General features: G+C 49.5%; 1 protein-coding gene across 3 annotated transcripts in view; it reads right to left on the reverse strand.

Annotated features, from left to right (window-relative positions):
- Window positions 1-10085: 10085 nt before the first annotated feature.
- The window catches only part of GPR68 (G protein-coupled receptor 68), a 36532-nt gene continuing 22072 nt past the window's right edge, over window positions 10086-24545 (reverse strand). For all 3 annotated transcript variants that reach the window (XM_042235378.2, XM_042235377.2, XM_004017946.6), the window contains exon 2: window positions 10086-13394. In XM_042235378.2, the coding sequence (XP_042091312.1) occupies window positions 12181-13296 (1116 nt within the window). In that variant the 5' untranslated portion in view covers window positions 13297-13394 and the 3' untranslated portion in view covers window positions 10086-12180. The remainder of the gene's footprint in view (window positions 13395-24545) is intronic.

Consider the following 24545-nt stretch of genomic DNA (forward strand, 5'->3'; position numbering starts at 1 on the left):
TGCCAGGGTGTGGGGTGGAGGGGGGAGGAGTCAGGTGGCTGGAGTGACATTTTCAGGGGAAATGCTCTGCTCTAAAGGGGCCCAGGGAGCCTTCTCTGCTTTCTCTGCACTTCCTGGATCGGAACTGGAAAAAAGCACTCAGAGAGCCATCTCGCACATGATTTCTGATTCACACAGACACAGAAGACTGAACCCAGCCAAGCGAGCTCACGCAGCCCCACACTTATCCTCTGGGGATGGAAATTCTCCTTCCACATTTCCACCCAGTCTTTCATAAATATATTAATAATGCACCACCCTTGAAAAGAAAACATCATTATAGCAAAATTACAAACACAGTTTCATATAGCCCCTTCTCTGGGCCAGGCCTGGGCTTGCTCTGGAGACAACAATGGAGGGGTACAGAACTCATGGTCCATGAAGGGAGGTGATTTCAGGAGCTGGGGTAGAATTATGCATGCTGCTTGTGAGTTCACAGAGAGCAGGTGCTTGGCTCGTTCCGAGAGCTCAAGCAAGCCTGCCTCTAAGAGGTGGCTCTGGACTGGGTCTTGGAGAGTGAGTAGGATTTAAGAGCCAGGTGAGGAAGGGTAGGAAGGACCTTTCAGACAGCAAGACACACAGAAGCGAAGGTGCAGAGACATGAAGCAGCACAGGGGATAACTGGAGATGTCACACTGGAGTTCTGGGGGTCACTCCATGGGGACCCCAGGGTCATCAAGAGATGCCAGACAGAGCTGTGGCCTGAGCTTTGGTGAAGCCTGGCTGGTTAGATGCAGAAGAATGTCTCTCATCTCTCTTCTTGTGTTGCTTATAAGAAGGCCCTCCCATACTCAGGGGATCTTATCGTGACTGTAGCAGGAGCGGGCACCATGTTGAAGAGCCCAAGGTAGGGGGCCACCACTATCCAGGGCACACCCTGCCCCCTCTGGCCCTTGACTTTGCCCCAGGGGTTTTACTTGAGGGCAAAACACGTGGTTGGAAGGCATTTCCCAGAGCTTGTCAGGAACCAAGAGCTGATTGATGATGTCTTACAGGAAGGACTAAGAAAGGAAGGCAGGATGGATGGATGGATAGATGGACAGACTGCTGGTGAGCTGGCTAGCTGGATGAATGGATAGATGAATAGCCGCATGGATGAATGGATAATGGATGGATGGATGATGCAGAAAGGCAGGAATGTGACCTCTGGCTCTCATTCTCTTCTGGCACTTTCATCCCACTCTACTTTAAATCTTTTTTTAAAAAAATTGAGATATAACTAACAATGTGCATAATCTTAAGTATACAGTGGGTGAATTTTTACACATGTATACACCTGCACAGCCACCAGCAAGGTCACAATGTAGAACAGTTCAGCTTCCCAGGAGTCCCCTCTCTCCCTTCTCTCCACCCGACTCTGAACAGCAGTATCACCTAACCATGAGCATCAGCCCGTTACGCTCCAAGCATGAATCAATAGTGACCACCCACGTACTCAGCCTCCAAGCCCAAAAGTCATCCCGGGGCCTCATCACCCACCCACAATTAACCATGCCCTGGATCCAGTCCACTCTGCCCATTTGAGTCCTCTGTCCCCCGGCTCCCACCCCTCTGTCTCAGTCTGGACTGGTGTGGAAGCCCCCAAGCTCTCTGCCTCCAGCCACTCCCTGGTCAGTTCTCCTCCTGCACCCACCCACCTGCTCTTGGCAGGGCCTCTTAAAGATGGTGTGGTCATTCAGGGATTCCCGGGAATTTGCAGGCCATCATGGTTGGTTCAGCTGGTCCCCACAGCTCTTAGAGGCTGAGTGCCAGCCAGTTCCTGAACTGTTTACTGATCACATGCACCCTGAGGATCCCCAGGGCCCTGTCTGGACCAGAAAAATGTGAATGGTGAGGGCAGGCAGGGTGTGGGAGGAAATGGTCCCATGGTCCCAGAAGCACTGACCTGTAAAGAGCAAATACGATCCAATGGAGAAGAGAAATGGGAGAATAAAGTCCAAACAAATGACGGAAAATGCCAGTCTGGGCTGGGTACCCCTGGGAAGGGGCTCCTGGACAAAGGGCTTGCCTGGAAATGCTTTTGGGCCTCCCTCCCACCTTGGTCCCTTGGGAAGAATGGACATGCAGGTTCTCAGGCCGGTTGTGAGGAAAGACAGGTCCTGAGTGAAATTTGCCAACACTTGCCTCCTGTTTTGAAAAGTTTTCAAGGGACTTCTCTGGTGGGCCAATGGCTGAGACTCCGCACTCCCACTTCAGGGGGCCCAGGATTTGATCCCTGGTCCGGGGACTAGATCCTGCATGCCACAGTTAAGATCTGACACAGCCAAATAAATTAATACATAAAAATCTTTAAAAAGAAAAGCTTTCAGTGAGTGGCCTCCACGGCCCCTGGCTTGACTCACTCCTGCTTCTGCCACCTGTGGTCCTAGCCATCCCTCATCCAGAAAGTCTTTCTTGAGCCACTCCAGTAAATTGGGTTGGGCGCCCCTGCTGTGGGCCATGATCCCCACGCACTGCACTTGCCTGATCACTCATCTAGAATGTGATACCTCTGGGGGCAAGGTTGGGGGGCAGGGGGCTGTATCCCATTCACCACTGTATCCCTGCTTCAGGGCCTGGCACATAGGTGCTCAGTAAAACTCTGATGGGTGATGGAATGAATGTGCAAATGCCTGATTGGGAAGATGAGCCCCTTCCTCCTGTGTGTCCTGATCCTCCTGTTCTAGATCCCTTTATCCCCTTCCTTTGTTTGTAGAGGAGGAGGAGAGTGTACTTGATTTTTTCCCCTGGGGCACCTCTCTCCTATGTCTTTACCTAAGATCCTCCTTTCTCTGGGGAACCTGAAGTGTTCAACAGGGACAGACATGTTTAATAGCTTAGACAAGTGATTCTCTGGGACCTTATTTTTGAAGAGAGGTAGAAGGAAGCAAAGCAAATCACTTAAAAAAAAAATCAGCAAATAAGTCAAAGGAATAAAATTCTGGGCAGAAGGCCAGGGGCCCCAGCCCTGCCGACAATAATCCACCTCATTTCATGAGCACCTACTGTGTGCCAGGGACCATGTGAGGTGCTTTACTTGCATTATCTTATTTAATCTTCACAACAACCCTCCAAGGAGGCATTGTTATTATCATCCACCTCCCCATTATACAGATGAGGACACTGAAGCAGAGAGAGGTTGATACCTCTGCCAGGAAAGACTCAAGTCAGATCTGGCTGACTGCAAACCATTCTCCCTGCTGGGCCCAGGATGGGGCTGCGTTTTCTCCCTGGTTCTGCTCCCTCAGCCAAGTGGGGGTAATACCTAGAAGGCGACGGCAGTGGGACCTGGTCCATCCCCCACTGGAGGCGAACAGTGGGGTTACAGGAGTAACAGGGGCCATCCTGGCACCAAAGCCATTGGCAGATAAGGCAGAGCTGGGCAGGGCTGGCTTGGCAGGAAGTAGGCATGCTGCCCCTGCAGAAATGAATCTGTAGTGTCAAGAAAATGGAGATTTCCAGAAAAAGCATACTATTTAGTTGCATGAAGAAACAGCCCAAACTCTTCAAAGTGGCAGCTTCTGGGGAGTGGATCTGGGGGCCCACGAGGCGTGATGTAGGACACGTTAATTTTTCACTATGAGTCTTCCAGTGGCATTAGTATTTTAACCCAAAGTTTTATTTTTTAAAAAGAGACCATGTCAAGTAAAATGCTCTTTTTCCACTTATAAATGTATGTTGTGGTTTTTTCCATTTTTTTCTCCTCCTCCACTACTTTTATCTCTGTCCCATTTTTTTTTTTCCAGGAAGAAAAACTGCCGGGCATCCTGGTGCAGCACGGAGTCTGGAGCAGATTTCCGGGCACTCTGGGCACAGAGGTGGACAGGCTGCTCCTGCATGGCACTCATGCCCAGATGATCCAGAAGCTGATGGGCATCACCCTGCCATAAGGGTGACCATGCCCATTACAGGTGTGGGAGGTGGGTACCAGGTGATCCCACCTGGTTCTAGAGAGGAGCTCCCTGAGGGTCCTGATTTCCTTCCACAAGAGCCATGCAAATACACACTGGCTCTGGGTGAACAACGTGGTCCACGCAGTCCTGGGTCACTGCATCTCACCTCCTGGGGACGTGGGGGTCATGTAAGCAATGAGGACTAAGGAAAACAGTTCTCTGGGGTTCCCAGTTTTTGCTTTTATTCCCAAGTTCTAGGAGGCCTTGATTCCAGCCTCCTCACCCCAGCTTTTTTAGGCCACCCATGTGTTCTGGAACTGTACACAATTAATTTATTATCAAATAATAAAATTTTATTATCAAATAATTGGTCTTCTGACCAATCGCTAATGGGGATGCCAGCAAGCAATGAACTGCCAGGCAGACATAGAGGGCCCTGAATAATCCCTCTGGTTAATTAAGAAACAGAAAATGTACAAACGGGTAGTGTACATTACAAAGTTCGAGGGTTCACTAAAGGTTTACTCATCACTACCACTGACAAAATATTTATACCTTGGAAATGCTCTCTTTTTCAAACAGCATTTCATTTATTTAGGCAAAAGATCCCTCGAAACTTACATTTATCACCATCACCGCTCCTCTGCCCCTCCCTTTTCCTCACCCCTACACGTCCTGAGACTCCACCATAGAGCCTGACACATCTCCCGCCTCCTCCCCATCTGTTCACCCCCCACTCTGGAGCCAGACTCTTGCCTTCTTGCATAGGAGGGCAACCACATTCCCAGAGCCCAGGACTGAGTGGGTCAGGACCTTCCAGGGCTTAGATCACTCACAGAGTCCTGGACAACTCATCAGCTTGTCCTTATCTCTTGCACAACCTCCCACCGTACATTCCCCAAGAAAATCCAAAGCAGAGTCACTGACCACATCCCATTACATTCACATATTGAATCAGTACAGTGTCTTGCATTGGCTCATCTAGGTGTGCTGGTGTAAGCAGTTGTTTGTAAGAAAGAGCTCTCTGCAAGAGGCCCCTTTTGTCTTGTCGCTTTAGCAAAACTATATTGTAAGTAAACTTAAACCAGGCACTCACAACATTCTACTCATCTCTGCCCCAAGCACACCTTTCAGATCTTTTGCTCACACAATACCTTGCCTAAGCTCTTGGTTCTTCCCTAGATCAAAGAAGTAAACATGAAGAATAATTAATAGATGACCCGATCATTTCCCAGCTTCCCTTTGAGTAATCCTGAGAACAAACTGCGTCAATGAGATAGCATCTAAAGAAAGATCACAGGAGTTGGGAGCCTTCACGCAGTGGGAGATGTCTTATGAGTCTGATCCCTTATCTCAATGATTAACTGAAATTACTTTCCCTTTTCCCTTTAAAAACTTTCAATCCTGAGCAGCATCTTCAGTGTTGGTTTTGAGGACACTAGTCCACCTTCTCCCCAGACTGCAGGCTTTCAGATTAAAAGCAACATTTTGCATTTCTACTAACACTTGCCTGTCCAGTATTGATTTCTGAGCAATAAGCAGCCAGATTAGAATTCAGTAACAGTAGTCCTTTCCAGCGAGGGCCCCAAGTGTGTATTGTGTCTGTTTTATTTCCTTAAACATGTCAAGTCTGATTCTTTTAGGAGGATTAGTTGTAAAGCATGGAACACATACTGAAGAAATTGACTCTAAATTGTACACTGAACAGTAAACCCTAAGTGTAGAGTTCGGTGATCAGGGGTTAACTTGCAATGCTGTCTATGCAGGATGCGGTGAAGTCTTTGGCCAGGAGTAGCTGGGGTGGGGGCTGTCCTGATGTCCCTTTGTTATTCTGCTGGGGAGTCCCCACCTATGTGTCTGTGCTTCTGCGGGGGTGGCATCAGGGCCATTTTAATGTGCTCATAGTCCCTGTCCATCTGTGACTTCTCAGGTCAGTGGTCCCACCTCAGCTCTAAGCCTCACTGGCCAGGTCTCCAGTTACAATTTGCAGAGTCTGGGTCTGCCTAGCTCCATCTAATGGGGGCCTCTGACTGAGTGTGCACCCTGGTATTGTTGAAATCCTGATGGCTAGAAAGACAAGAAACATCATCGGCTAAGGCTGCCAGCATTCTTCTGACTCATATTTTAGGGGAATACACTAATAGGCCTTTGGTTTTGCAAAAGTAATAGCAGAATTCTATTCTGCATAGAGAAGTTTGAGGCATGACTGTGTAATAGGTTATCTTCCCTGTGGGTAGAAGTTTATGGGGAGATGATTAAGTTGTTTGGGAAAGAGACTAAGACCTAGGTGGAGCCCAGAGAAGGCTGAGAGTATAGGTCGTAGGTCTGGAGTGAAGAATCCAAAGCCCTCACCCCCACCTCCCATGCAGGGAGAGACAGGCTTCTGGCCCTACAGTAGGGGCTAAGGTGGAAGGAAGGGCCAGGAGAAGACTTAGCATGATCCAGCCCAGGGACCATTGGAACGCTGAGTTCTAGGATCCAATTTTATGCTTTTCTGTTCCATAATATGATTTCTACTCTGGTCTTTAGTAAAATTTTGCTCATTTCACCCTAGTCATCTTTTGTCCTTTGGGGAGGGACCTGTGTCCACATCCGAGGGGGCATGGTGAGAAAGGCTATGACCTGGAGAAGCTGGTTACAGGGGCATAAGAGGTGATCTACAGAAATGATGGGGAGGTCCAGGGTGAGGGATGAGCTAGGGTATCAACCAGTCAATCCTAAAGGAAATCAACCCTGAATATTCATTGGAAGGACTAATGCTGATACTGAAGCTCCAACACTTTGGCCACCTGATGTGAAGAGCCAATTCATTGGAAAAGACCCTGATGCTGGGAAAGATTGGAAGCAAAAGGAGAAGGGGGTGAGATGGTTGGATAGCATCACCGACTCAATGGACAAGAGTTTGAGCAAACTCTGGGAGATAGTGAAGGACAGGGAAGCCTGGTATGCTGCAGTTCAGGGGTCACAGGGAGTCAGACACAACTTAGCAACTGAACAACAGCAACAATCCACCAGGATGGATTCCTGGGCCATATGAGCATCCCTGGGCATTTGCAAGAGTATTGAGGGCAGATCCTGATAAGTAATACCTGGATCTCTGTGGGTCTTCAAGGGTAGGCTTGTGAACTTCAGACCTTGGGTACATTGAGGTGCACATGCCCCACAGACTCTGCAGGTGGGATTGGAAGATAAGCGAGCCAGGAAAGGGATCAGGGCTCTTTAGTCCCCTTGGCCATCCTCTGACCAAATGCCACCCCCTTGCTCCACTGAGCAAGGCAATCCTCTGAGGTCATTTCCTACCTTTCATTGCACAGGCTCTGCTGACCACCAGCCCCACCTTAGTCCAGCCCACTACATTCTACTACTCTCCACCTATTCCATGTGGGTTCCACTGGCTCCACAAAGTCTAACTTTCAGATTCAAAAGGCTACTGCTCAGAAATTCCCCAGAAGTCCAGTGGTTAGGAATTTTAGCACTCACTGCCAGGGGCCTGGGTTTGTACCTAGGTCAGGGAACTGCAAGCTGCACGGCACAGCGAAAAAATAAAACAAGACAGACCAACCAAAAAAGCACTGCTCACATAAACTCAGTATATTTCAGTGATGTGATGTGCTTGCCAGAGGCCATTGCATCAGTAGAAGCATAGTGAGGTAACTGATCTGTGTCTCCTCAGCACAGGTTGGACAGATCTAATCTAGCTTCAGATCCAAGCATCACATTTGAAGACGTGGGTGTTGTTCAGATGAGGTACAGGAAGGTGAATGCTTAAGGAGGTGTTAAGCGGAGCTGTTAAGCGGAGGTGGCTTGAAAAGCTGTATGTCTGTGACTGGCCAGATGCTCACAAATTCTGCTTCTTCCTTCACACACAGGAAAACTACATTTCCCAGCCTCCCTTGTAGTTATGTTGGGGCCATGTGACTGAGATCTGGCCAATAGAGTGTGAGTAGCGCGAATACTAACCACATTCAGATTTCCCATAACCCCCATGTGAGATTCTTTTCGTCCTTCTTTCCCTACCTGTGTGGATGGAAAAGGAAGACCCCAAGATGGTAGAATCTCTTAATGCAGGAATCCTGAATCACTGCCATCACTTGGGGGGGAAAAAACACTCCAGAAAGTAGCTGCTCATCTGACTCTTGCATGAACAGGAGATAGATTTTTATTGTTTTAAGGCAGTATGATTTGGGGGTATATTTCTTATTGTAGTATAATCCAGCCTTGTCTAATACAAGCTTTGGAGATTTAACACTGAGAAGCAGGATGTAAGAGTTGTATCTAAAGTTACCTAAAGGGCTTCTCAGATGGTAAAGAATCTGCCTGCAATACAAAAGACCTGGGTTCAATCCCTGGGTTAGGAAAATACCCTGGTGAAGGGAATGGCTACCCACTCCAGTATTATTGCCTGGAGAATCCTATGGACAGAGGAGCCTGGAGGGCTACAGTCTATGGGGTCACAAAGAGTTGGACACAACTGAGCAACTAAGCGCACACACACCAGGACCTAAAGGGTCACTTGGCTCCAGAGGCCAGAATGAAGGCCAGTGAGAAAAGTGGTTCCACTTTGGCTCACTCAGAGTTAAGGTTTTCTTCCCAGCCTTGGAATGACTTGTGTTGGATAGTAGCGAATTGGTATCTATGGTATTATTCGCAGAGAAACTGGGCTATCATTTTAGGGCAGATGGTGAAGGGAAGCCTGGCATGCTGCAGTCACTGGGGTCACAAAGAGTTGGACCCAACTTAGTGACTGAACAACAGGGGATAATTCACAGGGAAGGAACTGGAGCTCATGACCTCTGTGGGACTTTCCTACATTGTTATCTATGTTAATCTACCAACGTCTTTCTTATATTTGTTGACCCACCATTTCCCCAGAACACTGGGCATCGTTGTGACCCCAGGGTTATTGCCATCAAAGACCATCATCTTGCCAGATGAATTCCTGGAAGCTGCAGGATCACCAGCTGCAAGAAGCACATTTTTCAAAAAAGGATTGAACCAAGAAGGGCCAGATTCTGGCTCTCTCTTGATTGTACCAGCCAGAGAAAAGCAGCAGATGGAATGTATTTTGTGCTGCAAATTTCTCCCACACTTGTCTAGCCAACCCACAGACCAGTGTGTGTAAACAGGAAGATGAGCCCTCATCTTGCTAAGCAACACTGGTGAATGAGAAAGGAATCTAATGGCTCTTGCCATCTCCAGTCGAAACCAGATGGACCTTTTCTCCCCTCCCCCACTTCTCTTAAGAGAGGAAGAAGTCTTAATCTCCAGTAATACCTTTAGTCTGTCTGAAGGATCGATTCTTCCAAAGCACTCCAGAACTCCAGGAATTTGACCCAGGAGGGATTAAGTGAGTAAAACCAAATTTACTTTTTAACATGATGCATTTAATCCTGTGATAAACAAGCAGCCCACCACTGTTGAAAAGATGCTCCAGCTTAAAAATGATGATGACTAAATGGGGGGCTCCTCAAACAAAATTCAGACTGTGAGGATAAGGCGAGCCCCCAAGAGGCGGGTACCACAGGTGTTCCTGCTTTGGCAGTTTTCACTAGTGAGGAAAGGACAGTCTGATCCAGCTCTCTCACTGGATGCTGTACTCAGTCGCTTAGTCATGTCTGACTCTTTGCAGCCCCATGGACTGTAGCCCGCCACATTCCTCTGTCCATGGAATTTTCCAGGCAAGAATACTGGAGTGGGTTGCCATTCCCTATTCCAGGGGATCGTCCCGACCCAGGGGTTGAATCCACATCTCTTGCATCTCCTAAACTGGCAAGCAGATTCTTTACCACCAGGGCCACCTGGAGTAGGATAGAAGGGGGTTCTGTGTCCAAGGACAGGGAATGATAGTCTCCAACTGCAGCACTGAGTTGCATCCCTAGAGTCAAGGGGTGACCAAGTTAAGTCCCACAGTGGATTTGCAACAATGTGCTGCAGTGTTTAGGACACTTCATGAATCTCAAGAGGACAGAGAAAAGCCTTCATTTTAAGGCTTCATCCTTCTTGGCCACTACTGGGTAATCAAGGGCAAATTCTCTGATTGACCTGTTTGAATTTTCTCTGAGAAAGGCAATCCCTGGACCTTTCTGACTCTGTTGGGTACTTCATGGACCCTCTAGATGTCCCTGGGGTTGGAAGACCCTCCCTCCCTACATGAACGGAAACACACTCCAACTGTGGCTGGTTAGGTTGCTTTATTTGCAGACTCAAGTTTGCTACATAAATCCACTGCATGGTCCAACACACGTATACTTGGCATAAAAGAAAGAACAATACAAAAATACAACTCTTGATATTAAATGAAACTGCCTTCAGCTCATGCCAGTTTATCCCAGTGGGAATGCCCATGTTTAAGATCAAAATAGGAGGAAATTTGAAATGAGGAGGCATGGAGGGCTCAACCAGTGCCACTGCCTCTGTAAGATCCTGGGTTTTCTTGGCTGTATGGTCATTTTTTCCCACCTTCAGACCTGGTCACTTCCTCCTCTATGAAGGGGAAGAGAACCTCCCCAGGTTATGGAAGAACCTCCAGAAGGAGCAGGAGCAGGGATTACACACAGTCAGAATCAAGTATAGACTTAGAACCCCACTTCCTTAGGGCACATCCAGCCTGGGCTATCAGCCTCTGGATGCCTCTGAAGAGAGGGTTAAGAAACTCGGGGTGGATCTGTCTCTGGGAGAGGGGAAGAGAGACACAAGGAGAGACTGAAGATGTTCTCTGTGGTCCCTCTTCAGCAGATTCCAGAAATGTCCCACTGATACCAGTTTCTATCTTCCTATCCCTGGTCCCTCCCCAGGCTTGAGCCCACCAAGATCCTTGGCTGTAAGAGCTCAGATTCCAGGTCTCTAAGGGAAGTCAGAACTGGTGCTGGTCCACTCCAGGAAATCTAAAGGGCTAGCATTTCTGAAAGGTGGGCAGGTCCCTGGAGTAGCAAGATGCTCTTCTGTCCTTGGTATATTCCTCAGGCAGAAGCTTAACATGACTGGGTGGGAAGCTTCAGGAGAGATGAGCCCTGTAACCAGTCTACTAGGACAAAACAAGACACATGTAGCCAGTGGGCCATCCCGTCATCCAGGTGGCTGAGGGGAACACTTGGGCAGAGGAGTGGAGATGGAGGACCAAGGAGGCAAGACAAACCCAGGGCCTTTTCCTCTCTTTGTCACAGGGGCTATTTAAACCACAATGGAGCTTCACCCCAGCCCTTTGGGGTAAAAGATGCCAGAGAATTCATCTCTTGTGTTTGTTTTGCTCCATCTAAGAACTCGGGGAGAATGCCATGCTCTTCTCAAAGACTGCTAGGCACTCCAGTCTGTGTATGTGGTGGCAAACACTATCTACAGTCCGATGACCTTAGCCTCAGAGTCCTGGAGCAGAGCTGTCATGGAGACCCTGGCATTTTAACCACGGACACACATGCACACACAGAGCCCCAGACTTCTGGGTCTCGTATACTTTGGGGCAGATAGCAACAGAAGTTGAATTGGGAGGAATCTGTCAGGAACTCAGTTGAACACACTGCTTTAGGCCTCTGACCTGACACTTGAACTTCAGTGCTGACTTTAAAGGATCATAGACATCACCCGCCAGAGCCCCAAGGAGCCCTAGGATTTGTGCATTACTGTTGGGGCTTGGAGAATCTGCTCAAATTTCCTCGCCGGTGAAAAGTGTGAGTTGCCTGGATCTGGGGTCTCTCCTCTGCCTGTCTCTCCCCCACTGTCCCCACCACACACACGCTCAGTGCCTCAACCCCTCCCCACATTCCTTCTCCCCATCCAACCTCCATGGGGTGGGGCTCAAGTGGTAAGGATGACCACACACGTTCCCGCGTCATCTTTTCAGGTAACACCAGGGCATTTGGACAAGGGTCACCTCTGGCATTGGAAGGCCCTGGCAGGTGAGCACCTGGGTGCCTGCCTCCTCTCCCAGGCCCCTCGCTCCACGTCCTCACACTCTGTCCCCTCACGAGCTTCTCTGAAAACCTCCTGGAGGTGAGTCTTCTTCCCACCAGCAGCCCAGCAGGCAGCAGATGACCCCCCATGTGCTGTCGGGGCTTATCCTCACACTCAGCTAGCAGCTCCGTCAGACTCAGCAGTCACAGCAGGCTCCCTGGAAATCAGAGAGGTCCTGTTATGGCCCAGACCTAGGGGCCCGCGGCCCCAGCCCATCGTCTCCTTCAGCAGCAAGAGGCAGCTGCCTTGGCCAAAGGGGCAGCAGCCGTGGAGCAGGCTCAGGCCTTGCTCTGCCCTGCACATGGGTGATGGGGTGACCCGGCTAGGACAGCCCGCCTGCGGGGGACCCTCCCACTCCAGGCGGGTGGGGGGTCTGGAAGGCCGGGTGGAGCCTTGTCAGGACCTCGGGATCCTCGCTCTTCCCAGAGGCCTCGGGGGCGCCCAGCGGGTAGGCCTCCCGGGCCCGGCCGGTCCTGGCACAGGTGAGGAAGGCCAGGCAGGCCCCGCGGAGGCGGGCCAGGTCCCTGTGCGTGGTCTCACTGACAAAGCAGTAGAGCACGGGGTCGGCCACGCAGTTGAAGCTGGTGAGGAGCAGGGAGAAGTGGTAGGCGTTGAAGATGCCCTTGGCGAAGTCGCAGCTGGACTCCCAGAGGCTGCGCACCAGCAGCAGCACGTGGTAGGGCAGGAAGCAGGCCAGGAAGATGACCACGGTGCTGAGCACTAGCCGCTGGATCTGGTCCTTGCGGCTCTTCTGGGTCCCGTGGCTGCGGCGCACAGCTCGCAGGATGCCCCGGTAGGAGGCCAGCAGCAGGCAGATGGGGAAGAGGAAGCCCACCAGGAAGCGGTAGTAGTTGATGCCACGCTGGCGCGGCTCCAGAGGATAATGCTCGAAGCAGACGCGGTGCCGGTCGGCGTCTTCCACCACCTCTTCGTGCATGAGGAAGTAGATGCTGGTCAGCAGCTCCTTGGCCCAGATGAGCGCACTGACGCCCATGGCGGCCTTCAAGGTGCGGAACTGGTGGAAGCGGAAGGGGTGGGCCACGGCCAGGTAGCGGTCGATGGAGATGCAGCAGAGGAAGCCCACGCTGATGTAGATGTTCTCGTAGAGCAGGATCCCGCACACCTGGCAGGACAGGTCGTCGTGGGACCAGTGGTCGTGCTGCAGCACATACTGCAGCCAGAAGGGGAGGGAGCAGATGTAGAAGAGGTCGGCCACCGTCAGGTTGCACAGGTACACGCCCAGCTCGTTCCGGGCCTTGATCTGCAGGTAGCCGTAGTAGAGGGACAGGCAGTTGGCCGGGAAGCCCACCACCAGCACCATGACGTAGACCACCGGGGCCAGCGTCTGGTGGATGGTGTGGTCGATGTCACAGTTCATCGAGGTGTTGTCTGCCGTGATGTTCCCCATCTTCGGGCCTGCCGGGGCCTCACCCCCCATATGCTCAGGAAGACGCCAGTCTCTCTATGGCCATCTTGCTTCTAGGATGTGGTTCAAGCTGCGGCGAAGGCTCGGCCTCACTGGTGATGCGTAAGCCCCTGAAAGTCAAAGGCAGAAAGGCTTAGGATAATAGAAGCTAACATTTATATAGCACCTACCGTGTGTCAGGCACTGCTCCAAGTGCCTCACTTAATTTTTTTCCCTAATGATTATCTTGATGCACACAGTCTTAACATCAATTCTTTTGATATTTTTTGCTTGTTCTGAAAAGGACACATTCATCCAAATTCCATTCAAGCATTCTTTTTCCTATTAAAAGGTACTTCTCTTTAAGATAGGCGATACTGTCATTTCTGTGCAAAACAAAACACAACTCATACTTTGTTTAGTGAGGAGCTATTTGGGCATCATATGCAGATAAAGAGTAAACCTTAGGACAGTATAACCTAGACAGCGCTTGAAATAACAGTCGTCCTACTGAGCTTAAATAATGGTGACAGAACAAGCGTTAGCCAGGCAGAGAAAAAAGGAACTCAAGCTGACAGCTCATTCATGTCGCTGGATCCATCGCGCATTGCAGGGCAGAAGGCAGTCGAGTGGTCATGCTTGTGCCTTTCACATTGGTGTAGAGCCTCAAAATTTAGAAGATGACCCAGCCCACGAACTCCAACTCAGCTGCACTGAATATACAGAATGCACAGACCAAGACACTGACATGCGGTTTCTGTCTCCCCATCCCCCTTCCCTGGCCTCCTGTCCCTTATTTATTTTCCTGGTCCCTCAGTCCAGCAAGCAAGGCCTGGAGCTCTTGTGAACACCATCCCATCCCGAGCTGGCTCTCCAAGGTGAAGATCAAATTCAACCCACAAAACAGCACAGGCCCCAGACACTCTCTTCTGCCAACATTCAGCACCATCCACATTTTTCCTTCTTGCTCACAGGAATGTACCAGATCAGTCCACACTGAGGCCACAGCCCGTCCTGGGAGCTTCTTCAGACAGCACAAAAGAGACCCAACTTTGTTCACATCCTGCTGTGCAGCGACAGACTTTATTTTCTTGGGCTCCCAAATCACTGCAGATGGTGACAGCAGCCATGAAATTAAAAGATGCTTGCTCCTTGGAAGAAAAGCTATGACCAGCCTACACAGCATATTAAAAAGCAGAGACACTACTTTCTGACAAAGGTCAGTCTAGTCAAAGCTATGTTTTTTCCAGTAGTCATGTATGGTTGTGAGTTGAACCATAAAGACAGCTGAGTGCTGAAGAATTGAGGCTTTCGAACTGTGGTGTTGGAGGGGACTCTTCAGAGTCCCTTGGACTGCAGGGAGATCAAACCAGTCAATCTGAAAGGAAATCAGTCCTGAATAGTCATAGGAAGGACTGATGCTGAAGCTGAAGCTCCAATACTTTGGTCGCCTGAGGTGAAGAATTGACTAACTCATTGGAAAAGACCCTAATGCTGGGAAAGATTGAAGGCAGGAAGAGAAGAGAACAACAGAGGATAAGATGTTTGGATGGCATCACCAACGCGATGGACATGAGTTTGAGCAAGCTCTGGGAGTTGGTGATGGACAGGGAAGCCTGGAGTGCCGCAGTCCATGGGGTGACAAAGAGTCGGACACGACTGAGCAACTGAACTGAACTACTGTGCTCTGAAAACAGGCCAAGCTTCCCACAGGGCAGTGCTACTTCTCCTCCACGGAATCAGGAACCCAGTACAGGGCACAAGGCATCGAGACATGAGCACCAGGCTAGAGTCAGCAGCTCACAGGCTGTGCAAGTCTTTACTCTTCCTTAGCTTCAGTTTCCTCATCTATAAAATGGGGATAAAGACACTTGCCCTCAGGGTCAAGATCAGGGCCACATAAAATATGTCAAAACGCATGGCATTCTTTCTCCAGAGGCAAAGAAGCAGAATAAAAGATGATCGTCTTACTTGCAGTAGTGAAAAGTTCGTATTGTTGAGAATTTAACTAAGAAAATGCTATTGCTGGGCTTCCCTAGTGGTCCAGTGGTTGAGAAACCACCTGCCAATGCATGGGACACGAGTTCAACCCGTGGTCTGGGGAGATCCCACATGCTGCAGGGCAACTGAGCCCTTGCACCACAACTACTGAGCCCGCGGCCTAGAACCCATTCTCCACAACAAGAGAAGTCACCGCAATGAGAAGCCCGTGCACCACAGTGCAGAGCAGCCCCCGCTTGCTGCAGCTAGAGAAAGCTGAGCACAGCAACGAAGACGCAGAGCAACCCAAAACACAACAATTTCAAAAAGAGAATAAAAGAAAATGCTGTTGCTATATATACAAATGCATTTGAACAAGAGAGAATAAAAAAATTTTGTTGTAGGCCTACCTTACAGATTGGGCTTCCCTGGTGGCTCAGCTGGTAAAGAATCTGCCTGCAATGCAGCCGACCTGGGTTTGATCCCTGGGTTGGGATGATCCCCTGGGAAAAAGGCTACCCATGCCAGTAGTCTGGCCTGAAGAATTCCTTGGACTGCAGAGTCCATGCAGTCAAAAAGAGTCAGACGCAACGACTGAGCGACGTTCACTTTCACTTTACCGTTTAGATTAATATACCAGAATGAAAAGCCTGAGCAGTTCTATCGATTTAAGACTCCTGGCTCAGATGAAAAACCTCACTGTGTCTAAATCAACCTTGTTGTTGTTCACAATCATCCTCCCAAGGAGATTTTTTAGACATAGTTTTTTTCCTAATCACCTGCCCCCAATGGTGCATAAACAGATATTCTATACATCTTAAATCCTTAGATGTATAGAATATCTGTTTTTGCACCATGGCCTTTTGGAGGGTGACAGATCACTAAATAAGATTATTTTCACCCCACCCAAGAACCAATCTCCCCCCACCCTCCTGAGAATGTGTGGTCTATACGGCTGCAAATTCCAAGTGAACGGAGTCTGCATCAAGCTGTTTTGTAGTTTTAGCAGATCAGTCTTGCCCTTTGCTCTCTCTTCACCATACATAGTCAAGCTGGGACTCACGGACCAGGAAGGAAACCCCTGCTACAACTGACAATGTCTCATCACCCTCCCTCCTGTGGGCTCCTAACTGGCCTTGTGGGCACCGGAGCCAGGGCTCAGCCTGAAAACTGACAGAGCCTGCTAGGAAGGGTCTCAGAGATATCCCAGCCCAGCAGTTCCAGTCCTGGGGCTCATGGAGGATAAACTTGAGGGGTTCCTCTGAAATCACATGCTCCATCTTGCAAATATTTAAGTATGTGCATTTTTCCTGGAAAAGGGACCCATGGTGTTCATAAGTCTCTAAAACAGGCGAGAGATGGATCCAACCCAAAGCTGCACCCTCTTACCTGGATTCCCTGTGGCTCTCTCTGTGGCCAAGCCACCCCCACTCCTGTGCTTAAGTCACTCAGTCGTGTCTGACTCTTTGCGATCCCATGGACTGTAGCCCACCAGGCTCCACTGTTCTTGGGGATTCTCCAGGCAAGAACACTGGAATGGGTTGCCATGCCCTCCTCCAGGGTATCTTCCCAACCCAGGGATCGAACCAGGTCTCCTGCATTGAAGGCGGGTTCTTTACCATCTGAGCCACCAGGGAACATCAAGAATACTGGAGTGGGTAGCCTATCCCTTCTCCAGGGGAATCTTCCTGACCCAGGAATAGAACCCAGGTCTCTTGCATTGAAGGCAGATTCTTTACCAGCTGAGCTACCAGGGAAGCTAAATCCCAGTGTTCTCATTTTTCCCTGACCATTATTCCCCGGGGCAGCCACAGGGATCTTTCCAAAATCCAAACCGCATCCTCCTCTTCCTTGTTTAAAACCCACTGAGACAGTTTCACAGTGAGTTATCACATCCCCAGAAAACCCCCCAAACTCCTACAAGGCCCAGTGTGATCCGACCCCAGCTCCTCCTACCTTCCCGCCACCAACATCATGGCCAGCTTTCTGTGCCCTGGTCACCTGGCCTTGCTCCAGTTGCTCCAGGAGTGCAACTGCTCACCCCTCCCCTCCCCTCCTAGGGCAGGGCTGGCTCCTTTGCCGCCAGTTCTCAGGTTAAACACCACCCCTTTGTAGGCCCTCCCTGACCATCCCATTTGAGGGGCCCCCTCCCCCAGCACCATCACTCCTTCCTAGGTGCCGGCTCTGCAGAGTTCCCATCAGTATCTGAGATTTGTTTGTCTACTTGTCTGCTTGTTGCCGATCTGTCTCCTCCACGAGGATGCATTGGGTTGGCTAAAAAGTTCATTTGGTTTTTTCCGTAAGATGGTGCAGAAAAACCCAAATGAACTTTATGGCCAATTCAATAAATTCCAAGAGGGCCATGTGCACCTTGAACAGTGCCTGGTGCATCACAGGCACTCCTGAGGACTTCTGGAAGGAATAAGTGGGTGCCGCCTCCCCACCTTACAGATGAGGAAACAGAGGTTCAAACAGGGAAGTGATGAGCCCAAAGCCAGCCTGACAAAGGAAGTATGGGCATTAGAATCCAGTCTTCTTGTTCCAAGCCCCACCTCCCGCCACAACCAGTCCCCACCTAGCCTTGGCCCCAAGCTTTCAGTCCCTGAAGATGAGGACCCACCTCTCCAACCTTTCAAGGATACAGGCCTGGATTTCAGTGATGGTGGTGGAGGGAGGTGCTTCTTGGTGCCATTTTCAGTTGTGGTTTAATATACACGACAGGAGCTTCCCTGGTGGCTCAGATAGTAAAGAACCTGTCTGTAATGCAGGAGACCCAGGTTCGATCCCTGGGTGGGGAAGATCCCTGGAGAAGCGAATGGCTACCCACTCCAGTATTCTTGCCTGGAGAATTCCATGAACAGAGGAGCCTGGAGGGCTACAGACCATGGGTGGCAGAGAGTTGGACATCACTGAGTGACTAATACTTTCACTCTCATACATAATATAAAATTTATTTTGTTAACCATTTTTAATGTACAATTCAGTGGTAATTAAGTACACTTAAACTGTCATGCAACCATAACCACCATCCACCTCCAGAACTTTTTCAGTTTCCCCAGCCGAAAATCTGTTCCCGTTAAACTCTAACTCCCCATCCTCCATTCCCGCAGGCCATGGCAAACACCAGTCCACGGCAAACACCAGTCCACTGTCTGCCTCTGTGAATTTGACCACTCTAGATACCTCATGTACTTCCCTGGTGGCTCAGATGGTAAGCTGAGTGATACAGCATTTGTCTTTTTGTGTCTTATTTCACTTAGCATCATGTCTCCAAGATGCATCCATGTTGTAGAATGTTATCAGAAGCTCCTTCCTTTTTAAGGTATAATAATAGTCCATCATACATATATACTGCCTTTTATTTTTCCATTTGTCAATGGACATTTGGGCGACTTCTACCTTCTGGCGATCATGAATAGCACTACTCTGAACATGTCAGGTCGGGAAGCAACAGTTAGAACTGGACATGGAACAACAGACTGGTTCCAAATAGGAGTACGTCAAGCCTGTATATTGTCACCCTGCTTGTTTAACTTCTATTCAGAGTACATCATGAGAAATGCTGGGCTGAAAGAAGCACAAGCTGGAATCAAGATTGCCGGGAGAAATATCAATAACCTCAGATATGCAGATGACACCACCCTTATGGCAGAAGGTGAAGTGGAGCTAAAAAGCCTCTTGATGAAAGTGAAAGAGGAGAGAGAAAAAGTTGGCTCAACGTTCAGAAAACTAAGATCATGGCATCTGGTCCCATCACTTCATGGGAAATAGATGGGGAAACAGTGGAAACAGTGTCAGACTTTATTTTGGGGGGCTCTAAAATCACTGCAGATGATGATTGCAGCCATGAAATTAAAATATGCTCACTCCTTGGAAGGAAAGTTATGACCAACCTAGATAGCATATTCAAAAGCAGAGACATTAGTCTGCCAACAAAGGTTCGTCTAGTCAAGGCTATGGTTTTTCCAGCGGTCATGTATGGATGTGAGAGTTGGACTGTGAAGAAAGCTGAGTGCCAAAGAATTGATGCTTTTGAACTGTGGTGTTGGAGAAGACTCTGGAGAGTCCCCTGGACTGCAAGGAGATCCAACCAGTCCATCCTAAAGGAGACCAGTCCTGGGTGTTCATTGGAAGGACTGATGCTGAGGCTGAAACGCCAATACTTTGGCCACCTCATGCGAAGAGTTGATTCATTGGAAAAGACTCTGATGCTGGGAGGGATTGGGGGCAGGAGGAGAAGGGGACGACAGAGGATGAGATGGCTGGATGGCATCACCCACTTGATGGACATGAGTTTGGGTGGACTCCAGGAGTTGGTGATGGACAGGGAGGCCTGGCGTGCTGCAATTCATGGGGTTGCAAAGAGTCGGACACGACTGAGCCACTGAACTGAACTGAACATGGGTATACTACTTGAGTCCCTGCTTTCAGTTTTTTTGGGTATAGATCCAGAAGCGGAAACACTGGATCATATGGTAGTTCTATTTTTAATTTTTTGAGGAACTGCATTCTGTTTTTCCACAGTGGCTACACCATTTTACATTCCCACCGACAGTGCAGGGATGTTTTCTTGGTTTTTGCTTTTCATGTTTTGGTTTATATGTTTTGATGGTGAGATTTGGGGCAAAGGGGAAGCTGAGGACTGTGACCTCTGAACCTTGCACTGTCCCCTGAGTCAAAATTTGGCTTCACTCCTCCTCTTCTTGCTAGCTCTCCTGTCCTTGACTCCCAGGCCCACACCTGAGGGTCCAAATGGTTCACCTGGCTCAAACGTGAAGAAGTCCCTGAGTGGTCCCCAGGGACACCGGCCCGGGATGTCCATGTCTCTGAATTTATCTGAGGTTCTCCACAGTTGACACAAAACTACCCTCAGGAAGATAAAAATTCATTCATCAGCACAGGCTCCCAGGCACCCACAAATATGGGCAAAAGAAACCAAGTGGAAAACATGTCTTGTCTGGTCTCAGGAGTTTGTTGAGAATCACCTGGCCGAAGCCTATTGTTTGCAGGTGGTGAGTGTATGCATGTGTGGGACAGGCTGGGGTGACCATTGATAAGTTCCTATTTCCTAGGACAACAACAAGCAAATTCTGGCAACCAAAGTCAGAAACATTCAAGTCCGCAGAGCTACAGACGATGCTTAAGTGAAAGCACCTCCTATGTCCATTTTGGAGCCAAAAGAGGTTTGGGGGTATTCTAGAGCAGTTGTTCTTAAACTTAGGTGCACCCGAGTCATCTGGAGGATTTGTTGAAACAGATCACAGAGCCCCACCTTCATAGTTCCTGACTCAGTGGGTCAGAGGCAGGGCTCGAGAACCGGCAGCCACCCGCCAGGTGGTGCTGGTGCTGCAGGGCCAGGGGCCACACTCTGAGAAGCAAAGCATCCACAGGTCTAGAGGCTCCGGAGGTTCACTCCTGGCTGAGTGCCATCCATGAGTTCCCAGGTCAAAGGACAGAATGGCTGGAAGGGGAACTTAAGACCCAGCAGAACTCGGTGGGCAGAACCATGATGCAGCCCTTGGGAGGTCAGCAGCTTGACTCAGGCCCTCAAGACAAGTGAGTGCGTCTCTTCGGTACTCACATTCGGTGTTTGCCAGATCTCCCACAGTTGACAGAGCATTTCACATCTGCTCTCCTGTCCCATGTTTGCAACAGCCCTACTGTCCCCCCATTTTAGGGATGAGGAAACTGAGGCCCAAAGGGATACAGTGGCTTGTCCAACAGTCTGGTACCTCCTGGTTTCATTCCACAAGTATCTCTGGAGCATCGGTTCACGGCCTCAGACTGGATATGGGGGACTTAGAGATAAAGAAGAAGAAATGGCTCCCACCCTCAGGGAGCCTCTGATCTTGAAAGGCAGGAACAAATCAGCACCACTCAGGGTCCCGTGTGGCGGGTGCTGGGGGCATCCCTCCCACTCACACTTAAAGCTGACTTGTTCTTCTCACTACACACACACACACACACACACACACACACACACACACACACACACACACACACACACACACTCACACTCACACTTAAAGCTGACTTGTTCTTCTCACTACACACACACACACACACACACACACACACACACACACACACACACACACACACACACACACACACACACACACACACACTCTACCTCCTCCATGGTTTCGACCCCCCAGTACTGATGACTCCCAGATGTCCTCCCCACCCAAGGGGGAAGGCTTACAGAACCAGTTTCCTCCTGCCACACAGGGCATGCTCAGTGAGGCCGCCCTGCTCCCGCCGTTTCCTCCACCAGTCTGTTCTTGGAGGTAGCATCTCCACCTGCCCAGTCTCTTGTGTTGGATGACTGTGTGGGTTGGTTGATCTTTATCTTCATCCACAGCAACCACTCAATTACTCAGTTCTACCGTTTCCAAATCTTCAATATTTCCCACATCCGTCTCCTCCTCTTTAGCTCCCTCCCCGTTGCCCCAGATTGGCTTGGTCAAGGCTTCCTCTCCAGAATCAATGCATGGTCTCCTGTGGGATTCCCTGTCTCCATCTCACCATCGTCAAAGCCATCTTCTAAAACACAAATCTAAGCTAATCACTCCTGCTTCAAACCCTTCAATGGCTCTCTAATCATCCATCCGCTCATCGACCACAGCAGATACTTACTGAGTGTCTATTATATGGAAGGCACTGCACTAGACACTGGCCCCTGGGGTAGCTCACGTTGCTTTTAGTCTTATGGGAGAGGGGAGAAGAAAGGAGAGGATTAGCTCCTAGGGAGAGTATAAGACATTAAGTTCTGAGTTCATAGGAGGTGACTTAGCCAGAAAAGCCTTTCTAAGCAGCATGATACTCTAAGATCAGGAGAAGAGAGACAGGCAGCCAGGGAAGAAAGGAGCTTCTGCCTGTGGAAACACTACATTCAACAGGCCAAACGCCAGATAGACAGCGAGCGAGCGAGCGCCTGTAAGGAACTGAATGTGAGGAGGGTGTGACCAGAGAGAGGACAACAAGAAGCTACAGAAAGGTTACCGAGTCCATGCTGGCTCTGCTCGCCACACGACAGGCCAGTGAATCGGACATGAGGTGTAGAGACAAGGAATATGACTTTATTCAGAGACCTGGCTGACCGAGAAGGTGGCAGACTAATGTCTCTAAACAACCATCTTGTCGGGGCCTGGATGCCAGTTTTTGATGGACCGGGAGGCCTGGTGTGCTGCGATTCATGGGGTTGCAAAGAGTCGGACACAACTGAGCGACTGAACTGAACTGAGAGAGGGAAGGGCTGAGGAACTCAAGTCAAAAGGCAGAATAGAGAGGGAGAGGCAGTAAGAAAATAAAATAAAATGCGTCTTCAGTCTTGCAAAACATCTCTAGGAAGGGGTGTGTTAATCTCTTCTTTCCTGCAGCCTTCAGAGGTGGGCTCCCTGTGAACTATAAAGGCACTATAGTTTAACAGTCAGGCAGAGGGACAGGGTCCTCTGAGGCAGGCCATTATGTATGATGATAATAACAAAAGCAATGAAAAGCAAGTCAAAGAAACAGTTCCATCGTGGAGTCAGAATTAGCTTCTCCCTGGAACAGGAACTGCTGACTAATTAGAAGGAGCTGAGGACAGTCAGGGACAAATCTGAGATGTATCTCAGTACTTGGTCCTCATAATTTCCCCTAAATTATTTGTTAAAATGGATGGATGCACGGAGAGGTAGGTGGGTTGGGTGGATGGATGGGTGAGTAGGAGGATGAATAAGACGGGTAAATAGAAGGATAACGGGGTAGATAGTCAGGTGGGTGAGTAATGGGTGGATAGATGGATGAATGGGTGGGTGCATGGGTGGATGCATGGAGGGTTTTGAGGTCAGGTGCTGGGACAATGGAAATATCATTAACTCATTAACAGAAACACAAAAGTGAGGAGGAATCATTGTGGCCTCCGCTTCAGCCTGCGGCATCTGTTTAAGTTACCTGAGCTGGTTGCAGACAATCCTGCTTTGTCACCCAGGCCTCATCACAGCCAGCTCTCCCTTCTGCCACTCCCGGAGGAAAGGTACCCCTCCATGGAAATTGCATTTTGCCAGGAGTGTCCCCTCTCTACTTGCTCTCCACAGAAAGCCTGCTCCCCAAAATGAAAGGCACAGTGGGTGCATGGTGTTCTGTAAATGGGAACATGTGACTGGGACAGACGGACCAGGTCATGCCAGGTAAGAGTCCTCCACGTGCCAGGAACATTTCTGCACATCCATTCTCTCTCTCACCAGCATCCACTTTCCAGATGAAAAAACTGAGGCTGCTCAAGATTCTAAAACCGTGCGGGGCCCTGTGGAGCTTGCAGGCACGAAAGCCTTTTTTTTGTCTCCCCCTTTCTTGTAGGCCAGACTCCAGCCTCCATGATCTTCCCTTAGGTCCGAAGGGCAGATTTGAACAGTTGCTAATCAAGAGAGGGGCAGCTGAGAAACCGCCTGAGGCAAGATTATACGGGAGGAAGAAGCTCATCAACATTCGGAGACTGACCACCTGAGATGAAGTTAAGGGAGTGAAGGCAGGAGAAGAAGGGGACAACAGAAGATGAGCTGGTTGGAAGGCATCACCGGCTCAATGGCCATGAGTTTGAGTAAACTCTGGGAGATGGTGCAGGACAGGAAAGCCTGGCGTGTTGCAGTCCATGGGGTTGCAGAGAGTCGGACACAACTGAGCAACTGAGTGACTGAATGACTGAACAACGACAACAGGCCCTGCTCATACCTAATCTTAGCAGAGACCTCACCCTTGAACCACTAATAAAAAACCCTTCATCAAATCCTCTGGGGCTGCGACACATAGTTTTTCAAGGTGAGAGCCCCCAGTGTCCCTCTTTGTCTGGCAAAGTAATACAGTTATCCGTTTGTGTGTGTGTGGTAGTCATTCAGTCGTGTCTTAACTCTTTGTGACCCCATGGACTGTAGCCCGCCAGGCTCCTCTAATCATGGGATTTTTCAGGCAAGAATACTGTAGTGGATTGCCATTGCCTTCTCCAGGAGATCTTCCTGTCTCGGGGATCGAACCCAGGTCTCTTGCATTGCAGGCAGATGATTTACTGTCTGAGCCACCAGGGAAGCCCTTTATCCTTTTCTGCTTCACCCAAAACTCTGTCTCCAAGATTCAGTTCAGCACCAGTGTATACAGAAGTTGAGCTTTCAGCAATAATTACGTGATGTAAGCCAGGGCTTCCCTGGTGGCTCCGTGGTAAAGAATCCACCTGCAATGCACGACGTGCAGGTTCAGTCCCTGGGTAGGGAAAATATGCTGGAGGAGCAAATGGCAACCCACTCCAGGATTCTTGCCTGGAAAAT

This window comes from Ovis aries, chromosome 18 (genome assembly GCF_016772045.2).
Source record: "Ovis aries strain OAR_USU_Benz2616 breed Rambouillet chromosome 18, ARS-UI_Ramb_v3.0, whole genome shotgun sequence".
Taxonomy (NCBI): domain Eukaryota; kingdom Metazoa; phylum Chordata; class Mammalia; order Artiodactyla; family Bovidae; genus Ovis; species Ovis aries.